At 37.1% G+C, this 20,832-nt stretch overlaps 1 protein-coding gene across 1 annotated transcript; it reads right to left on the bottom strand.

The window, feature by feature from the left end:
- Positions 1-612: 612 nt before the first annotated feature.
- On the bottom strand, positions 613-6,363 carry LOC149163437 (uncharacterized). Its single transcript, XM_089429131.1, has 6 exons — positions 5,496-6,363; positions 5,143-5,216; positions 4,852-5,040; positions 3,922-4,710; positions 2,111-2,197; positions 613-831 (listed from the first exon to the last, which is right to left on the bottom strand). The coding sequence occupies exons 1-6, from the start codon at positions 6,361-6,363 to the stop codon at positions 613-615; spliced, it is 2,226 nt and encodes a 741-aa protein (XP_089285257.1).
- Positions 6,364-20,832: the final 14,469 nt, after the last annotated feature.

Here is a 20,832-nt window from a genome sequence, read left to right as displayed (position 1 = left end):
TTGTTAAACAGGGACATGCTGAGACATACGACAATTGCACAGCTATGCAACGCTAAACATGAACGTCCTGACATACAAATGCATACAATCGACACAGAGACATATAGACACATACAATGACCTGACACAGGAAAAATTGCGAGTTTCAAAACAGAGTAATGCGCCTACTTCTTAGGCCGCCGAGAGCAGAATGCCAGACAAGATCAATCATCATCCGTAGTGTAAGGTTCCTCCACTACCCTACACCCGTATTGTAAAGAGTCTTCCGAGTCTGAGCGAAGGACCACCGAGCCTGTTGGGTCTCCCTGAGCTAGTTCACTTGGACCTGCAGGGGCAGCTTGATTCGCCAAGGAGGAGCTTCCCATGACCGGGCGTTGAATATCTATTGGAGGCGCCATCCTTTGTTCTGGCGGAATTGCCAGATGTGCTACTGCCTGGCCACTGAGATTTTCACAATTTTCTATAGTAACAGAAACTAAGAAAGTGGAATTGGCAAGAGTACAGGGTATGCGATAACGAACTGTTGGGTGCGCCGCATGCTCACACTCGGCCATCCTGCCACGCCCGTGTCCTCTGCTTCTTCCGGCTCTGGTAACAGGGGGACGACTTTGCTCAGGTGCCAGCTCGACCGAGGAAGAGGGGAGATGGGGGCGGACCTCTGAGAGGTGGCACATCCACGGGAGCCACCACGTCTGCTTCCCATCCTAGGCCGTTCTCTCGGAATTGTGATGTACAGAGGATTGACAAGTGAACAGATACACGGAGGGGAGTGACCAACAAATACGTGAGCCCTTTGAGCCAGAGCCCAATGCCTGTGAAACACTCTTGTGCCTAAAACAGGGACGGATTTAGGCACTGTAATTGAGTGACCCTGAGTTACCCACAGCACCGCAGAGGAGTGCGAAGAGGCCGCAGAGGAGTGCGAAGAGGCCGCAGAGGAGTGCCAAGAGACCGCAGAGGAGTGCGAAGAGGCCGCAGGAGCGCAGAGTTTATGGAGCGCCATTGCACAATTAACCAAGAGGCGGATGGAGGAATTAAGGACCGACATTAAAAGCCTTGTGTGAGACCAGCTCACCAGTTCTGCAAAGTACCTCGTGGCGTGCATGGGCTGACACCTGCCCATGTGAAGCGCCACCTTCGTACCTTCATAGCATTCAAACACCCGCATCCGGGAGGCATTCAATGTTAATAGCTACAGGCTAGTATAATTAATTTATCGCACATATATTAACAGCTACTATGAAAGTGATAATTACGGTTGACCATGATACTGTTGATAGCTTATTGTTCTATTTTCAATTTAACCTGGTATACAGATATTGATGACTATTGCATATAATACTATTTATGATTCGACAGGAAATAATACTTGTTATGTATCCTAATTAACTTGGTAAACGGATATTAATGACTATTGCATATAATGCTATTTATAATTTGACATTAAGTCTATTACAAAACTTGCTACCTTAGTTTGACCATTAACCTATAAGAAAACAATGATTCCCGAAAGGTCTCTCCTCCCAGCCATGAGTCTGGCAATCACATCCGGACTCTCCCCCGAGCACCTTCAATCTGTTCCATGTTGGATCTAGTCTAGTTACAGTCTGTACTAAGGCCTCAGGACTACGGTCCAACCTCCATTTGTACTTACTTTTTACTGTATTGAGCAAGTTTCTCCCACTAGTTTATTGCACCCAGCTCTAGGAGTCTTTTTTGCTTCTTACCCCTCTCTATATTGCCTCTCTCAGGTAGAGGGGTAACTACTTCTTGGCAACTGTTCTTTTAAATGAACAAACAGTTTTATTTAAAATAGTACCACCTATAGTTTAGGTGATTATCACATGTGTTTCTTGGCTCTTTCCAATAATAGTTCCTATTATTTATCAAACTAAATAACATTTAAAATATCTTTTTGGTAAAAACAAACATAATAGTCCTCATGGAACTTTATGCAACTTGGGGTGTTACAACTCCCCCCCTCATGCGGAACACCGTCCCTGGTGTTCTCTTTCTCTTCAAGAAATAATGTGAGATAGGCCTTTCGCATGAATTCCTCCTCTTCCCAAGTAGTCTCTTCTAGACTAAAGTGTTTCCATTGCACTTTAACCTGGGTGATGGATCGCTTCTGCAAGTTGGTTTCCCTCCAATCGAGAATACGAAGAGGTTCAGCCAGGAACTCTCCTTTTGGTTCGACCTGTGCCAAAAAAAAATAAAAATACTTAGTTATATATAAAAAAATGTATGTATGTATATATATATATATATATATATATATATATATATATATATATATATATATATATATATATATATATATATATATATATATATATATATATATATATATATATATATATATATATATAGATATATATATAGATGTCCAGTCTTTATCCCTTAACCATTTTACTTGAATATTTCCCCAGTCAATAATGTGTTGTAGGTTATACACATATTTCTTTAGTAAGGATACATGAAATACATTGTGGACCCGAATGTGACTAGGTAGCGCAAGCTTATAGGCCACCGGTACAATTCTCTCTAAGACCTGAAAGGGTCCACAGTACCAGGGTGCTAGTTTGGCACAACCCTGCCACTGCAAAGAACTCTTCCGAGGCTTCACCCTCAGGTAAACATGATCCCCCGATTGAAATTCCCTATAAGTTCTTTTTTTATCCACATACATCTTCTATCTATCTTGAGCTGCCCTTAGATTTTGTTGGACTTTCTTAACAGCCTCCTCCATTTATGCTAGCATGTCAGGACCTAGTGCTAGTTTATTTATTGGGTTATTCCAGTCTATGGGTACTCAGCACTTCCTTCCATACAACACCTCGAAAGGGCTCATGCCTAGTGATTCATGATGTTCGTTGTTATATGCAAATTCCACTAGATGGAGATAATCCTCCCACTTGTGTGGCTGCTGCATCACGAACATGCGTAACATGTCTTCTAACACCTAATTTACTCGTTCAGTCTACCCATCCGTTTGAGGATGGTAGGCAGTGCTAAACTAGACTTGAGTACCTAGTCCTGCAAAAAGAGTCTTCCAAAAGGTGGATGTGAATTTTACATCTCTATCTAAAATCATTACCTTGGGTATCCCATGCAAGCAAAATATCTCCTTCATAAATATTTCTGCGATTTCTACTTTTTTAAAAGTGGATTTCACAGGTATGAAGTGGGTTGTTTCACTCAACTTGTCTACCACCACCATAATAGAATCATGCTGCTTCATTGTGCGGGGAAAACCAGTAATGAAATCTAAGGATATAGTCTCCCATTTCCATTCTGGAATAGGTAATGGCTGTAACAATCCAGCGGGATGTTGGTGTTCCGGTTTAACTAGTTGACACTCTAAACATTTGGATAAGTATTATGCAATATCATTTCTCAAACCGGGCCAAAGATACCCCCTCTTAATAGCTGAAAACATTTTCTGATAGCCTGGGTGACCAACACAAGGTTTCTTATGAAACTCATCCAAAATTAACAATTTAATCGAGGTCTGATTTGGAATATAAATTTTGTTTTTAAAAGTGAGCAGATTATCGGAATTTATTCCAAATTCTGATTTTTCCTCTTTCCGTAAGGCTTCTTTAGTTTGTTGCCAGAGGAAAGTATATTCTATATCTCTATTACTTGCCTCCTTTATGATTTCAAGAATATTTGAGGTTGCTTAGCTCATTCAGATCTCATAGATACAGTGTAATTTTCTGCGCAATGCGTCAGCCACACGGTTTTCTTTCCCCTTTAAATGTTTCATTTCAAAGTCAAATTCGCTTAACAAACTATCCATCTAGCCTTTCTGGCATTTAGGCTAGATTGATTGAAGAAATTGGTAAGGCTACTATGGTCGGTTAGCAGCAAAAATTTCTTCCCCAAAACATAATGCCTCCATATTTTGAGTGCATGTACAACTGCTGTCAATTCAAGGTCATAAGCTGAATATCGTTGCTCGTACTCCTTCAACTTTCGAGATTCATAAGCAATCACTTTTCCCTCCTGTGTCAACACCCCACCAACACCTTCCTTGCTTGCATCTGCGCAAACTACAAAGGACTTTTCTGGGTCTACTACTTTTAATATTGGTGCGGTAGTAAGCAAGTGTTTTAACTTTTCAAAACTTTGCTGACAAGTTGTTGTCCACTGGAAAGCACGTCCCTTTTTCTGCAAAGATGTCATTGGAAAAGCGATCTTTGAAAACCCCTTAATGAATCTACAATAATATCTGGCTAATCCCAAGAATGATATGATATCAGTGACATTCTTAGGGGTTGTCCATTCCATGATTGTTTTGATCTTTTCTGGATCTACTGCAATGCCTTCTGTAGATATGACGTGACCCAAATACTGAATTTGATCCTTGAAGAAGTCACACTTGCTGAACTTGGCGTACAACTGGTTTTCCCTTAATGTCTGTAGCACTATTCTCAAGTGTTCTTTGTGTTCCTCCTGATTCTTCGAATATATTAAGATATCATCTATGAAGATCAACACAAACTTATCCAGATAAGGTTGGAAAATACCATGCATTAGACCCATAAAGATAGCTGGAGCATTTGTGAGGCCAAATGTCAATACCACAAACTCGTAATGAACATAATGAGTATGGAAAATTGTTTTGTAAATGTCTTCATCATTTATTCTTATCTGGTGGTAACCAGATCTTAGATCGATTTTCGAGAATACCTTAGCTCCTTGTACCTGATCAAATAAATCATCAATGCGTGGTAAAGGATACTTATTTTTGATAGTCAGCTTGTTCAATTGTCGATAATTGATGCACAATCTGAGGGTTCCATCCTTTTTCCATTCAAATAATACGGGAGCTCCCTAAGGGGACACGCTAGGGCGAATATATTTCTTATATAGAAGCTCTTGTAACTGCATTTTGAGCTTTGTCAATTTAGGTATGCTCATGTGATAAGGAGCTCTTGATATGGAGGCTACACCTTGAATCAGCTCAATGGTGAAGTCAGTATCTCGCTTGGATGGTAAGCCAAGAATATCTTCCGGAAAGACATCTACAAAATCCTGAATTACAGGAATATTCTCTAGCAAGGTCATTTTACTTTTAGAGTTTGTAAACCCCACCTGCACAACGTAAACTTGACACCCTTTCCTAATGCATTTTACCAATTGGTTGGCAGTAATAGGACGGAGTTTGGTGCTGGTTTTTATTCCATGTAATTCCCTCTGTTGACCTGATTCTGAAACAAAACTTACAGTTTTCTATTTACAGTCTACCAGAGACCAATATTTTTCCAACCAGTCCATCCCAATTAATATATCATAAGATCCCAAGGGTAATATATTAAGATCAACATAAATAGGCTGCCCATAAATGGTTATGGGACAGTGTTATGTCTTGGCATTAACTTTCCTCTTTGTGCCAGTGGCTAATTGTACTAGCCACAGTTTTGAAAATTTACTGCTTACTAACTGACATTTTTCAACCACTTTAGGACTGACATAGCTTAAGCTAGTACCTGGGTCAAATAAAACAAAAACAGGTTGCTTAGCAATCATACCTTCACATTCGATCATTGTAGGCTGGAATTCAGCCTGATGATCATCCAAGGCAGCATTAATCCTCGGTATGCTCCTTGCCACTTCGCTAACTGTGGATGCTTCCTGCATGTTTGATAACTGCTCTGTCCTAGTTCTTTGTGGACAATTTTTGTAATAATGGGGTTCTCCACAACCCCAACACTGTAGTGGCGGTTTTGATTGTTGATCGTTGGTAGATTTTGTGACCCCTTCAGCTGGCCTATTCTCAAAATATGCAGTTCTGGGTTGATTTCTGGTAGAAAACCTGTTGAACGCATTTTGTTGTGTATTCTTATGATTTACAAATTTTGGGTGTCTACTTGGGATCAGATTTCTACCCTTCTTACTTGATGCTCCTTTTGGCCCTTCATTCCTTTGTTTCATTTGCTGATAGCAAATACAGGCCTTCCTCACAGCATCATCCATTGTCTTAGGGTAGTCAAATTCCAGTTTCTCCTTCGTAAAATTTGGTAAGCTACTAATAAAATGCTGAATTTTGTCCTTCTCCTCTTGCATATAAGGCACGTAGCGGTGTAGAGATGTGAATCTAGTCACGTATTCATCCCTAGTTAAGGTTCCAAATCTTAGCTCATGGAATTCCTTCACTTTCTCGTCATAATAGAGTTCAGTTAGATATTTATCTTTGAAATGTTTTTGAAATTCATTCCATGTGACCTGTTCTTCATCAATTTTCCTTACTGTCATGATTTCTACCCACCAGAGAGTCGCTTTCCCCCTCAACTGGTAAACCGCCAATCGTGCCTTTAGTTTTTCAGTATACTCATAAATCTGGAAGTATTTGCCCATATTGATTAACCAGGCTTCTACAACTTCTTCAGATTCTCCCTCAAAAAGGGAAGGCTTAATTTTCTTAAACTCTCCTTGTAATTTTGTCTGTGGTTCTGGCTTTTGCTTTTTAGTTTTCCACTGGTCAGATACATTGTTTGAGCACCCCTCATCCTCCTCTCTATTTCTTTCGGCAGATTTAGCATTTTCTTCCCTATGCTGGGTGGTCGGGGTCTTTTCCCGATCCTCTACGCTGGACTCTGGATGGTGTTGATTTTCTCTATTGGACAAACTTCTTAAGATTCTTTCCTGTTCTACACGTAGGCGCTCATTTTATGTTCTCAAATTAGTCATTTCTGCACGCAACTGTTGCACTGTTTCAAGTAATACTGCATTGGCTTGTCAGGATTCCTCACCCAGCTGAATCCAAATATCTGGGTTAGCATTTACATAGGCAACCCCGGGCGATTCAGGTGATTCTGAGTTCCTCTACATGTTGAACTTGTTGTACTTTTTTCCGGAGTGATTTTTTTTGTTTTTCCTGTTATCTGTATTCACAGATAATTAGTTTTAATTAAAAAAATTTAATCAACAATTCAAGCACAGTTCCTGTACATCGCTTCTCCCAAAGGGCCTCGGTGTACGAACTTGGCTCTGATACCATTTGTAACATCAAACTTTATTAAACCGAAATACACACAGTAAAAAAAATAAAAATAAAAATCTTTATGTTTCGCACTACACATAATCTGTGCATTAACTACTCTACATACATACAATATTTAATTATGTTTAATGGCTTGTAATCCCGAGGGATATGCCATCTACCAACTGTACACATTATTGAATATAATTAAAGGTTTCCACCATGACAGGTCTACGTGCACATGGATTTACACACAGTCATGTTGTGCTGGCCATGGTGCGTGACTCCACGTGGTTCTTGTACACGCCGAAGGCCAATACTGAGTTGTGCGCCCGCTATCTGTGGTGAGCTCCACCCTTGATCTATGGTCCTCAATCCCACGGTTGGGATGGGTTTGCGAGTTACCCTAACCACTTACCCGCACCGACGCTGGCTCTCCTCATTGTTTCAGGCTTGTTCTGGCTTCGCGTTGCTCTGTAAGGTTTTCATTTGTGGCTATTGGCGAAGCCTTGCCAATGGTACTCCGTAAGGATTAAGCACAGGACGGTTTGTTCGTCTCATCCAGCAAGGTAACTCTTCCTCTGTTGCCTTAAAAGTCATGTTCGTTCCACATTCTTAGCTTAGGAATAGCTGATCATGAGTAGGGAAGGATATGAGGGTTTTGGTTTTTACCGTTGTGCAGAGGTGGGTGGAATGATTCTAGGGATGATCGAAGTTGACAAAGCCCCCACCTCATCTGCCTCTGGTAAGTCGTGAATATTCGGTGAATGCTTAATTGATGCCCTTCGTTTCATGCCCCCTCTAAGGTTTAAGTTCTTCCTGGGATGGCCTTTCGGTTCCTAATACAGAGCTATTATTTTCTTGCAAGTGGGCGACTTATCGAGAGCGTGCTTCAATCTCAGGTAAAGCTATTTCAATATTTTTGGTCTTCTAAGTTATTTAGAGATTATTCTCTAGTTTTAACCTTATATGCCAGCATAACATTACCACCTATTGGCTTGCAGGTATGTAATACTCCGATGGTTATGGGATTCGATCCTTCAACCCTTCAGTATTCAAACTCTTACATTATGACCTCGGCGTTTCAGGTTGGTCGTTGTTCTTTTCATTCGTGAATGAAGAGTTGCATGTCTGTTCACGATCTCTCGTGACAGTCTGCGTTTTTTGTTAAATGTGCTGGAGCGGTTTCAGTGGTCGGTAATTGTAAAGATCTTTTAGCGGATTTCTTTGTGGTTAATCATGTTAGGGTTTTGTATATAAACTGAGCTCTAAACCCTAAGAGTGGACCTATTGCTTAGCGACTTGAAGTTTATCTCAGTATTGTTATTGTGTTACCATTACCGAACCAGATTAAATATAATAGAATGAAGTTTTGAAGCAGTTTGTCGCCTGCTCTTGCGCATAATTTCTTCTAAATGTGAATAACTATTTTATATTGTATCAATATTGTAATGGGGTTTCGTATTTTACTACTGGTTTTCGATCTTGTTATATACACATATTTAGAACAGTCTTGGAGTTATGAAGCTCAATTGGCTTGATAGCTATGCTTCGGCTTTCGGTGGGTTTCAATGATTTAAAATAACGAATCTGTATATGTATAACATTGTGATTTTACCTTCAAATTTCTTCTGAAATTACATCTATTAGTGTTTAGCATATTTAGAGTTTTTTTGACAGAATTCGAACTTTTCCTAACTTTGTTCCAGATGATAGTTTTTGTTCCATATTAATTTAGTCTTGTGTTTGCTAACAAAGGGTCTACATTATGGGGACCACCCCGAACATGCACAAATTGTTTAAAAGATAGTTTTATGTTGGTAATCACTTCCTGAGCATTCAATGTTAATAGCTACAGGCTAGTATAATTAATTTATCGCACATATATTAACAGCTACCGTGAAACTGATAATTACGGTTAACAGTGATACTGTTGATAGCTTATTGTTTCAATTTAACCTGGTATACAGATATTGATGACTACTGCATATAATATTATTTATGATTTGGCAGGAAATCATACTTGTTTTGTTTTCTAATTAACCTGGTAAACAGATATTAATGACTACTACATATAATACTATTTATAATTTGACATTAAGTCTATTACGAAACTTGCTACCTTAGTTTGACCATTAACCTATAAGAAAACAATGATTCCCGAAAGGTCTCTCCTCCCAGCCGTGAGTCTGGCAATCACGTCCAGACTCTCCCCCAAGCACCTTCAATCCTTTCCATGCTGGATCTAGTCCAGTTATAGTCTGTACTAAGGCCTCAGGACTATGGTCTAGCCTCCATTTGTACTCTTTTCTGACTGTATTGAGCAAGTTTCTCCCACTAGTTTATTGCACCCAGCTCCAGGAGTCTTTTTTGCTTCTTACCCCTCTCTATATTGCCTCTCTCAAGCAGAGGGTAACTACTTCTTGGCAACTGTTCTTTTAAATGAACAAACAGTTTTATTTAAAATAGTACCACCTATAGTTTAGGTGATTATCACATGTGTTTCTTAGATCTTTCCAATAATAGTTCCTATTATTTATCAAATTAAATAACATTTAAAATATCTTTTTGGTAAAAACAAACATAATAGTCCACATAGAACTTTATGCAACTTTGGGTATTACAATTTCTTGGTATATCTAGCTAAGTTTCATCTTAAGTTTTGCCATAACCCAATGTGGAAGAGATGTTATAAGGTTATGTTATTTAAAGTAATGTAAACATTTTGACTCAGTCAAATTACATTAAAAATAAAATAAAATAATAAAATTATTAATTGTAAATCATTCTAGATCCATCTTAACTCTAGATATATCAAGCTCTGAGAGGGATCAAATCTCTGGTACAATTCATCTAGGCTCTTGATAGAACTGGAGTTAAGATGGATCTAGACCGGTTGTGCGGAGAAGCCCTCTCCAACCCAATATGGAAGAGATGTTATAATGTATTTGTCAGGCCAGGCAATAACTCCATAAGGCAAAAAATGATTCGTGCGTTTCATTCCATCAGGCAGGTCTTCATTATATACATGAGGGAGAGACTGTTCAATTCATCTCCCGATGACTGTTCATATTTCTAATTTATCTATTTACATAAATTCACCCAATCACATGGATTAGGTGTCAACAATATTGTCCTGTTATGTAAACATTTTGAGTATGTCAAATCACATAAATTAAAATAATAATAATAATAATTAAAATAAAATTGAGGTGAAATAGTTGACTTTTTTGGACTCGGGTTTTGATAACCCATGATTTTGTCAATAGTATTCTTGTGTAAGAAGTTATATATATATATATATATAACCAACTTAGATAATCAAATCTTTTGAAGTTAAAATATAGTTTAGAGTAAACAAAAATTGTAAATATGTTTTAGAGTGAAAAAAATTTAATCCCTCTTAGTATTTAGTAAATTTAAATTATAAATATAAACTAATAAATATCTGTAATAAATTCAAATATATAAAAAAAATAACTAATTATTTTTATTCAAACTTTAAACCAACAAAAATCATATATCTATACCTCCAATAAATTATCTTAATCATATCCCATCTTTGTGAACTACCTTCTAATAATTCGAACAGCCAGAACTTTCCTAGAGTTAAAAACAATAAAAATAAATAATTTTGAATACACTTATCCAAAGCTCATTTTGAATCTCGAATTTCTTTAAAATATTTGTAATAAATTGAAATATATAAGATATCAACTAATTCCTCTTAATTCAAATGTTAACCCAAAAAAAGTCATATCCCTATACAATATCATATCAAATCTTTATTAGTGACCACCTAATAATGGGAAGAAGTCTCATTTTTTATAAAATAAAGCATTGGATATGTATGGAGAAGGTAGCAATGCTTTATCGAGTTCGATGAATCTGGAAATATAATAAAATTAGTATTTTTGGAATATTTTTAATTAAATTTTAATTTTAAAATTCAATAAAATAAAAACATTTACTTTTCCAGTTTTATTTTGAATTTTAGATATTTATAATAAAAATTAATATATAAGAAATTAACTAATTTCTTTTTGAATTTTAGATATTTATAATAAAAATTAATATATAAGAAATTAACTAATTTCTTTTTGAAACAAAGAGTAACAAAAATTATATATATATATATATAATTCCTCAATCATATTAATTTTTTGTGATCAACTTTATAATATTAGGAAGTGTGAGAATTCTTTCATTTTTAATTAGAAAATCATTAGAACATTCTAATTTTTATGGAGAAGGTAATGATGTACAAGTGTTTTTATGAAGATAAAGAAATAGATGTGTTTGATTAAAGTAAAAACATTAGTAGAAAGTGAAAAATCAACTATAGATTAACATAATAATATTTTTTTTGATAAATTATGTCATATTTACTTGTATCATCAAGATGTATGTCCCATTAAAAAGATTAATTTAATACTTTAAAAGAATAAAGTCAAGGTAATTTACTAAATGTGCGATGATAGTGTCCATAAAACAAAAGGTGAAGGTGGTGTACATGTTTAAATGCAAGATGGGAAAGTGGACCATGTACAATATGCACTCTATGTCGATCCAATATGAATCCACACCAGAACAATTAGCTATTGACACATGTTCTACAATGATTGGCACTAGCAAGGCTCGACTTTATGAATGGGGAAAGAGATAGGATTGTTGGCGTGAAGGGCCCTATGCCATCATGATTGATGTACACCCATGCATTTAATTGAACCATAAGGCAAGCACATGAGATATAAAGTAACAAGGAAGAATTTTATTGCCAAAAAAATAACATGTATTAAAAAAAGTAAACAAGAACATGAGACCTCTTTTCCAATGTACAAAAAAGAACGCAAGGGAGGAGAAAAGAGAGTGGGGATGCTTAATCTTGTAACTATCCCCTAGTTGAGCGCCCATCTTCCTATATATTACTTCCCCATAAGAGATGTTGGGGCTTGAGTGAAGAGAATGTTTCCCAAACTTCAATGAGGAGCATAACAATGAACCAAAGAGCTTGTAACATGCCTATTATTGCATAATAAAGAGCCCAGTTGAAGCCAATTTATTGTTGGTTTTCTCATTTGGGATCCTAGGGAAAACACTCAGTTTTGATGCGATGATCTCTCTATTTACTACATTATTTTTCTATTTATAAGTTTAAAATAAGTTACTCTATATTAAAAAGGCTTTGTATGTTGTTTAATCACTAAGGATTCTTTACCAACTATAGTTTTGAGGATTCTCTCATAGTTACAATCTCCATGAGCAAGAGAACTACCCCAGTAGCTCTTTATTCTGCTTCGTTTATCCATTTTTGAGATAAGAAATCAATGGACTACATTCCAAAGTCAATGAAGTAGTTTAGGGAGTTTTTAATCTGGTTTATTTCTAGTTGTTGGGTGAATTTTTCTCTCCTATTGGTTTCAAATAGTTCCCATGGTCTATTGTTTCACCATTACCGATCCATATGCCCTCTCCCTAGGCCAAATCCTCCTTAATTGGGTGTTTATTGTCATTCAAAGGTCGTATGACCATTTAATTTGTAGAATAAGAGTATTGTATGGGTCATGTAACCACATCCTCACTTTAGGAAGACTTCACACAAGTCATATTGTTGTACACAACTTAGTGTATGTCCTCTCTCTCCCCATTCTTTGGCATTTTGTCAGGTGACCACAAATTCAATCTCTTTGGCATTTTGTGGGCTAGCTCCAAATTTAGTTTGTTTCAACATTTTGTTGGTTATTTCATCCTCCCTTCTAATATTGAAGGAAAACATATGTATATTATTTATTTATGTTAATTTTTGAGTTCATCCACATGGTTTTTTGAAGAATGACCAATTGAAGTCATGTGAACAAGAATTATGAAAATAGGAGTGTAGATCATTGCATTTGAGTGTGAAATGGAAATGGTTTTTTTAAGTAAACTATGAACAAATGTTTAGAGTGTTGATACAAACCTAAGTTACTATATCTAGGGTAGACTAGATCAATCTCATGAAACTAGACCATTACTTAGGGTTTCCATCCAAACATACATAGTAGTACAATAAGAGTCACAAGTTGCCAAACTAATTTATAATTATTGTAGGAATAACAATGATATTCTAATCCTTTATTATCAATGTTGGTGAAGTGATTCGTCTATTAGTCCCTTCTCTACAAATCATATGTCCTTGTATTGAGGAAAACATATTATATAGAAATCAAGTAATGAAGATGAACTGTGGATGGACTACAAGATGAAAAAAAATAGAGCCTTTATTAAATATTTAAAAAAATGGTAAAAGGTGGCCATAGAATGAGAATATTAATGACAATTTAAAGCATATTGTATATTCTTCATCTCATCTCACCCTTCCAAGAATACTTAATTTCCCTTCTTCAAATATTTTTCCCTTTTTTAGTGTTAATTAATCTCTTTCTAACTCATTTGGGGAAGAATCAATCTAAACCTTTTGGACATCATCCATAGGCTCATCTTCCTTGATGCAAGGAATCAACTTCCTTTTTCTATGTACATGAATTACTATGAAGATGGGGGATTGTTTCTTTGATATTCAAGGAATAATTGATAAGCAATTTCTTAATCAAATTAGGATACTTTTTCTTATGCTTCAAATTTCCAAATTCTTCCAAGTTGAAAGAGATTATTCAGATCTAATTTGTTGTGTTTCCTTTCTTCCAAATTCTCAATAGCCTAAGGTAAGAACTGTAAAGGATATAATGAGATTTCTTGTGAAGGATGTGCCTTATTGCTATCATATCCAATCCTTCCTAATTTAGGCCCAAATTTTGTAGCTAGATTTTTATCTACAAATAGCCTTGTTATGCTTTCTTAATAAAAAAATACAACATATAAGTACATAAATTATTGTTGAGTACCCTTATTAATGGTATATGACCCAGACTGGATCATTATACTTTTTGTCATTGATATCGATGCTTTCAGAGTGGAAAAAGTGAATGAATCATCTCACGGGACACTTTTGACCAACAAGACCCAGTTTGATGAATTAGGGTCTAAAACCTTCCATGAGCATTTTGAGGCATCAAATGATGTTTTTTAGGGTTAAAACTTTGCCACTTTAGTGTTGCGCATTTTTTTCCTATTCTACACATAAATACCTTTCCAATGGCGAATGAATCGCGTCAACCAGAGTTTGTATGTGAAAGTTATGCCACTTAGAAGTTGGCCTTCCTGTTTTCACCACCATAATTCGAGAGGATGCCACGCTAGCCTCCATAATTCATGGAAAAGGGGCTAGCCACATGATTATGATGAAGAAGACTCTTGAAGAGTCTATATTGTAACTCTGGTTAACATTTGAGGTAGTCAAACCTAACCACTAGTAGGTTATTAGGTTGTGTTGTAACCAGGCCACTAGGAGGAAAAAGGGTTCCATTCTTTTGAGCACATTTGTTCCATAATTGAGCAAAAATAGTTGAGAGGGATAAGAGATAAATCACAAAGAGAGGGCCCATTGTAGTAGCCATGGGCCACATGCCATTCTTCTTTATACTCGTAGTCATATTTCCATTCAAAGAGGAGAGCAAAGTGACCTCACCTTCTAGCTGGGTTTTTCTCCCGAAAGGGTTTCCCAGGTCATATTTTGTATTAATGTGTTTGTGAGCTTTTATTTTGGTTTTCTATATTCTCTGCATAATTTTAATTTGTGTGCATACACTATTAACAGTAATTTAAAGATCTATAAATCTAAAGAGATATAAACCTATAATCGTGTATATTATAGAGTTTTAAGTATAATTTCATTAGATCTATTGTGACGAATTATCTAGTGGAATATCCATGACAGTTTACGGACCAATATCATGATATTTTCTTTCGTTAGCATTATGATTCAAATAATTCAAAATAGATTGACGTTGGGAAATGTGTTATCTCGTATAAGATCAATGGTATATTCATGATCATGTGTTGGATGTGCTTGATTACTATCCAAGCTATAGTCACAGGTCTGGGGAAATGCTTCATGTGTCATATTGAGCTTCCATAAAATAAATCCTTGCAATAACACGATTAGCACATTTCTTGAGAAAATTCTCCATTTTTTGCACATTAATCACTTCAGTGGTTGGATACTTAAGGCCCCTCCATTAGTGGATACCTTATAAATAATTCTTCTAAGTTCACGACAAACATAACTAGAGTTTTTAGTGATTGCACATTGAAATATCCAATAAGAATGGGATACATTGGCATATATAAGTTGTAACATCCTGTGTTGAATTTGATGTTGTTGCATTTCCTTGAGTCATGTTTCCTTTCTTTGAATCATAACTTAGAAGTTTGTAATTGGGATGGAAGCACATTTGAGCTAGTCTTGCAACATTTTATTAATGAGTTGTTGGTACTACCTAAATCAATGAGGATTATGACCTTTTAATTATTGATGGCCTTTTAATTTTAAAGCTTTGAGGTATGTTCATTCTTACAAAGGCATGCATTAATATGGTGACAATTTTTTCCTCAAACTCTAATGGATGCTTTAACACTTCTTCAATTCTCTATTGAGGCTCCTCCTCATCTTTTGCATTGTTTTACAATGTTAACAATCGTGTTTCAAGACATTTATGACCCTTGGTGATCCGGATCTTGGGGGGAAGGCCCTCAAGATCTAAAAGATTGAAATGGATCTTGAGGGGAGAGACCCCCAAGATCTAAAACCTTGAATTGCAGAAGAAAAAGAGGAGAATGCCCAATAAACAAAACCACAAAGAAACTTTTATTTAAAATAGTAATAGAAATAAACCAGCTAGGGCGATGGTAGCTTATCTCTAAGAAGAGATGTGCGAATATATGCCTCTGAACTGTAAAGACTACATTGTGGCGGATAATCTGTCCTTTTACAAAATGTGACTTGTTACTTATAGTATTTTTCAGTTACAATACCACGGGTCAATTCCATGGGTGAATGAATACCATGGGTGGATTTTACAATACCACGGGCGGATTCCATTTGCAATACCATGGGTAAATTCCATGGGTCGATGAATAATATGGGTGGATGAGTACCATGGGTTGATGCCATTTTCCATTCGGATCATTCCTCCCTCCTTAAGAAGCAATGGTCCCCATTGCGTAAAGTTCCCTCTTGTGAAGCCTTTGTTGAATATGAAGAGCCACTGAAGATAAGGGTTTTATGTGGTTAACCCAAACCCTGATAAATGAAGATCCGAGGATAGAGATACCCTATAATGCTTGTGACCAACTGTGATTCTGACAGTGTGCGGCCTAGCAAATGGACTTCGATGACAAGGATTTTATGCGGTTGACCCATAACCATGATGTTGGTTGTTGATGAAGTAGCAGGTGCCTACATAGCCTGGGGTGGGAGGGCACATCTCCAAATAACCCAAGCCGAATGCTGCTATGTTGAAACTGATGAATGTGAAGTAGGTGCCTACTAAAGTGGGGTGGGAGGGCACGTCTCCAATGGGAACCCACTCTGAATGTTGCTCCAGAGTTAAAATGGACATAACTCGGCCAATATAACTCAGAATATTTATTATAACCTGTTTTTGGAAGCAGAAGGACCATTTTTCATCTTCCCATGTGATGGAAATCCTTATCTGGACACTCTGAGATCTCAGATTCGCGCTACAATAGTTCCGCCGTCACAAAAATTCTAATAAAATAGCTGATTTTAAATCAGCGATATCTCCCACATCCGAACTCCGATTCGACCCTTTTTTTTTTTGAAATTGGGTGATTTTTTGAGAGGAATCCAGATCTGGTATTTGTTTTTATAAATTTTGTACCAGATGTTTCATATCTGATCTGCAAAGTCGCCGCCCAAAAAAATTCTTGCAAAAAAATTGAGACCGAAATATGCATGAAACCCTCATTCCCATGGAATCATAACTTGCTTTGATACCACTCATCCGGATCTTGGGGGGAGGCCCTTAAGATCTAAAAGATTGAAATGGATCTGGGGGGAGAGACCCCCAAGATATGAAACCTTGAATTGCCAGAAGAAAAAGAGGAGAATGCCCAATAAACAAAACCACAAAGAAACTTTTATTTAAAATAGTAATGGAAATAAACCAGCTAGGGCGATGGTAGCTTATCTCTGAGAAGAGATGTGCGATTATATGCCTCTGAACTGTAAAGGCTACATTGTGGCGGACAATCTGTCCTTTTACAAAATGTGACTTGTTACTTATAGTATTTTTCAATTACAATACCACGGGTCAATTCTATGGGTGAATGAATACTATGGGTGGATTTTACAGTACCACGGGCGGATTCCATTTGCAATACCATGGGTAAATTCCATGGGTCGATGAATAATATGGGTGGATGAGTACCATGGGTTGATGCCATTTTCCATTCGGATCACTTGGACTATTTTATGTTACACCTACAACACAATTTCTTAGTTCACTATTCATCCATCTTCTTTGTTGTGATTCTAGTGGGTTTGGATGTTGTTAAACTATTGGAAACATATCAATCCTTAACTTCTAACATGGGTCCTACAAGATGCTGGTATGCAACAATATTTTAAGTTTTAATATGACAAGATAAATTTATGGCTTTAGTGAGATTCAATGGAACATGTATCATAAATTCTTTTGGATTAACTCCTATAGACCACTAATAGAAGCTCCAAACATTTATTATCAATCCTTAAGCCCTCTATTATAATGGTCGATTTTTGAAGATGTAAGATATATTCTATCACCAATCCCAACTATGTTGATTTTGGCAATTGACTAAAATAGGTTTGCTCTCACACATCATCAAATTATGCCACCATGCCACCCTCAAAGTTATCCCAAGTTATGATTGTCCTAAAGGCCTCCTCTTTGTTATTCATTGATATCATTGGAATTGTCATCACTCTAAGAAATGTAATGTTAAGGCCACATTTTTCTTTGACATAATTCAATGCAAGATGAAACATTAATCCAATTGACTCACAAAAATCATGATGTCATTTCCATCAAACACTTTTATACCTAATTTTTGGAAGTGATTTCGTTTTGTGGCCAAGAAGTAGTGTGATGCCCCATATGAGGAGTATCTCTATAAGTTGGTAGGTGGCGTATTTTGGTTTTGTTTTGTTAATATCATTCTAGCCAACAAGAGTTGAATCATAGAGTTTTATAACTTCTTATTAAATATGCTAAATTAAAAGAACCTATGGCATGAACTGCCCTATTGATGTTTAATGGCCCTCACTTAATCTAGGTCCAGGTGTGACGGAGGACCCTTCCAAGACCTTTTACTTTCGTGATGTGTTAAATTGCATTTTTATAAGAACATGAATGAATACAACTGCATGTTGCAAAGAAGAGGAACAAGACAATCATCAACACATGAATAGAGTTCATCCAGGAGGGGCTACGTTTCCGGGCCCCAGTGTCAAGATGGTGTAGGTTGCTGCATTAAGTGTTGCCAATAGTGATGATGTACATAGAGGTGATGTCGTTATCATACAAGGAAAATTTCCTCGCGCAAGAGTGGCCCCAAGATATTTTCCACTACAGTAACTCTTAGTCAAAAGACTCTTATCAATATGACACAAACTCGTGCATGATGAGCATCCCGCCAGCATGGCATAAAAGGGATCTCAATGCAAACATACATGACAACAACCTGAGTATCCCATCAACATACAACGAAGGGATCTCAAAACATAACATGACAATTCATGACAACAAGTACATCACATAGACGATTCCGTGTCACATCAAGCGGGAATCATGAAAACAAATAATAAACAAGATCCCTCATCAACATCAAACAGGGATCAATGCAGCACAATGAATGGCAAAAGAAGTACATGAACACACTGCCTATACCTCACAACCAAGGGCTATTTGAAAAAGTGGATTTCAAAACTGTTGAAGATGTTCGCGCCATCAATCTCATGGTATCAATCGCATGGAAATCACTACTCGCACATGAATGCTGACACCTGCATTCCACTTAGAAAAGTGGCTAAAGAATAGAATGAGCAAATGAAAAATCTGAACGCACCATCAGATTTGTGATGTCAAATAGTGCATAATCGACTATCAAATTTCTGAATTATGAGAAAGTGAAAATATGGGGCTCAAGAAATATTTTAGATTCCCCTAGATTCCTTAAAGATTCCCTCCTCGGGGTCCTCTGAAAATCAGCTGCTCAGATTAGGAAACTGACTGCGCCATCGGGTTCGTGTCGTCGAGAGGTGTAAGATCGACATAAAGTTTGTCCAATTTGGACACTGCAAAAATTTCACCTGCCTGGAAATTTTGCTCAGTCATGGTTCCACCTGCATAAAAATTAATTAAAAAATTAACACTGCCTCGTTTTCCATGCCAACTCCTGGTTCCTCCATGCTTGGGCGCACTATGCAAATGAAGGGTTATATAATTTTTTTGTGGCAAATTAAACAAGAAATGTTGTTTAGCACATTGGTTACGGATCCATTTATTATGGAGGAGGACGGGTAGTCAAACCCCGCCTCCTCCTTTTCTTACATAAAAATTTTATTAAATTGAAAAAAAGGTCTGGCTGGGCCCACCTTGGGCGGCCCACCCACCTTACCCGCCACCAGCTCCAACGGGGTCCATACGTGGTCTTGTTTCTTTTTAATGTGGTTGGGTGTTGGATCTGTGCCCCAAGGGTCAGCCCATGTTGACCATGGTAATGGCCCGCCTAAAATGCACGGTGGTTGCAAGGTATGGGAGGAGGGGTCGGGGGTGGTGGCCCACCCCTCCATTAATACATTATATTGTTAAGGTGTGGGGTGGTGGCCCACCACCTCCCCTTTTCTTATATATATATATTTTAATATAAAAGGCAAATTTTGAAAATTTTGAAATTTGGACGAAGGAGTCATTTAATGAGGTGAAAATTTCACCTAGAATTTGGCCAGATTTGGTCGGATTCCATCTGCTAGAAAAAGTCCAAATTGTGTCTCCATTAACCTGCCTAGTCAGCGAAAGTCAACCAAAACTTTGACTGCCTCTATCTTCCTCATCTGGACTCGGATTGACAAACCGTTCGCACCACCATGATCACAATGACAAGATATTTAACATGAACCTAGTTTGAGCATAATCCAAAAACTTTTATTTTTGACCCTTCCTGAGTCCTCTGGGACTTCTGCTTGTGTCTGGAGCCACCTAGATCAATCCTCTCCACTGAGGATCTTTTGGTCCTCCAAAAGCATGAAAAATAATCTGCAACTTCTTTGTACCTTGTCTGCATCACAAGCGTCTTGAAAAGGTCTCACTTCCATCTCCTTCACCTTTGTTCTTTGGAGCCTTAAGCGATAAGCCAACATCTGCAACCTATAGTACATTGTTTTGCAAATTACATGCTTGACTTTCATGACCAACTAATGACCCAAGCATCTCACACTTGCCACAAGTTTATAACACATACTCAGTGGTCAAGTTTACATTGAAATGGAAAAAATACCCCAACTATGAAAACAAGGCCAACATATCATTGTTGCTTCAACAAGTGATGGAAAACACATCATCACTGCAACACATGATTTACAAACATAAGGCCAAACACTATTTTTGCTTTGACAAGTGATGGAAACACGACATCACTTTCAGAGTTTAAAATGAAACTCAAAATAAGACCAGATATCATTGTTGTTGAGAAAGTGGTGGAAAACACATCATCCCTTTTACATTTTAAAATGCAACAAATGATTTATAAAAGAACGACCGTGAAACACTAACATATCTAGAAACCATTTTTCACTTATCAATGTGAATGGGTTGCCTCCTTGTGGCAGTTTTGCTTGTCGAACAACTGCTTCACCTGGTTCATGCACCAACACTTTGTCTTTAAGGTGCTGCTCTGGATGG

This window comes from Pinus tabuliformis, chromosome 5_1 (genome assembly GCF_031772625.1).
Source record: "Pinus tabuliformis cultivar Carrire ecotype Pingquan chromosome 5_1, CPIR1, whole genome shotgun sequence".
In the NCBI taxonomy this organism is placed as follows: Eukaryota; Viridiplantae; Streptophyta; class Pinopsida; order Pinales; family Pinaceae; genus Pinus; species Pinus tabuliformis.
Note: the sequence above shows the minus strand (reverse complement) of the source record. Positions and strands in the feature narration are given on the sequence as shown.

Coding starts and splice junctions, on each gene's coding strand:
- LOC149163437 (XM_089429131.1), bottom strand. CDS start 6,363: ATGGGCAAATACTTCCAGATTTATGAGTATACTGAAAAACTAAAGGCA. Junction 5,217..5,495: donor TTTTGTTTTATTTGACCCAG/GTACTAGCTTAA, acceptor GTTTTGTTTCAG/AATCAGGTCAACAGAGGGAA. Junction 832..2,110: donor AGAAGCGATCCATCACCCAG/GTTAAAGTGCAA, acceptor TCCCTGTTTTAG/GCACAAGAGTGTTTCACAGG.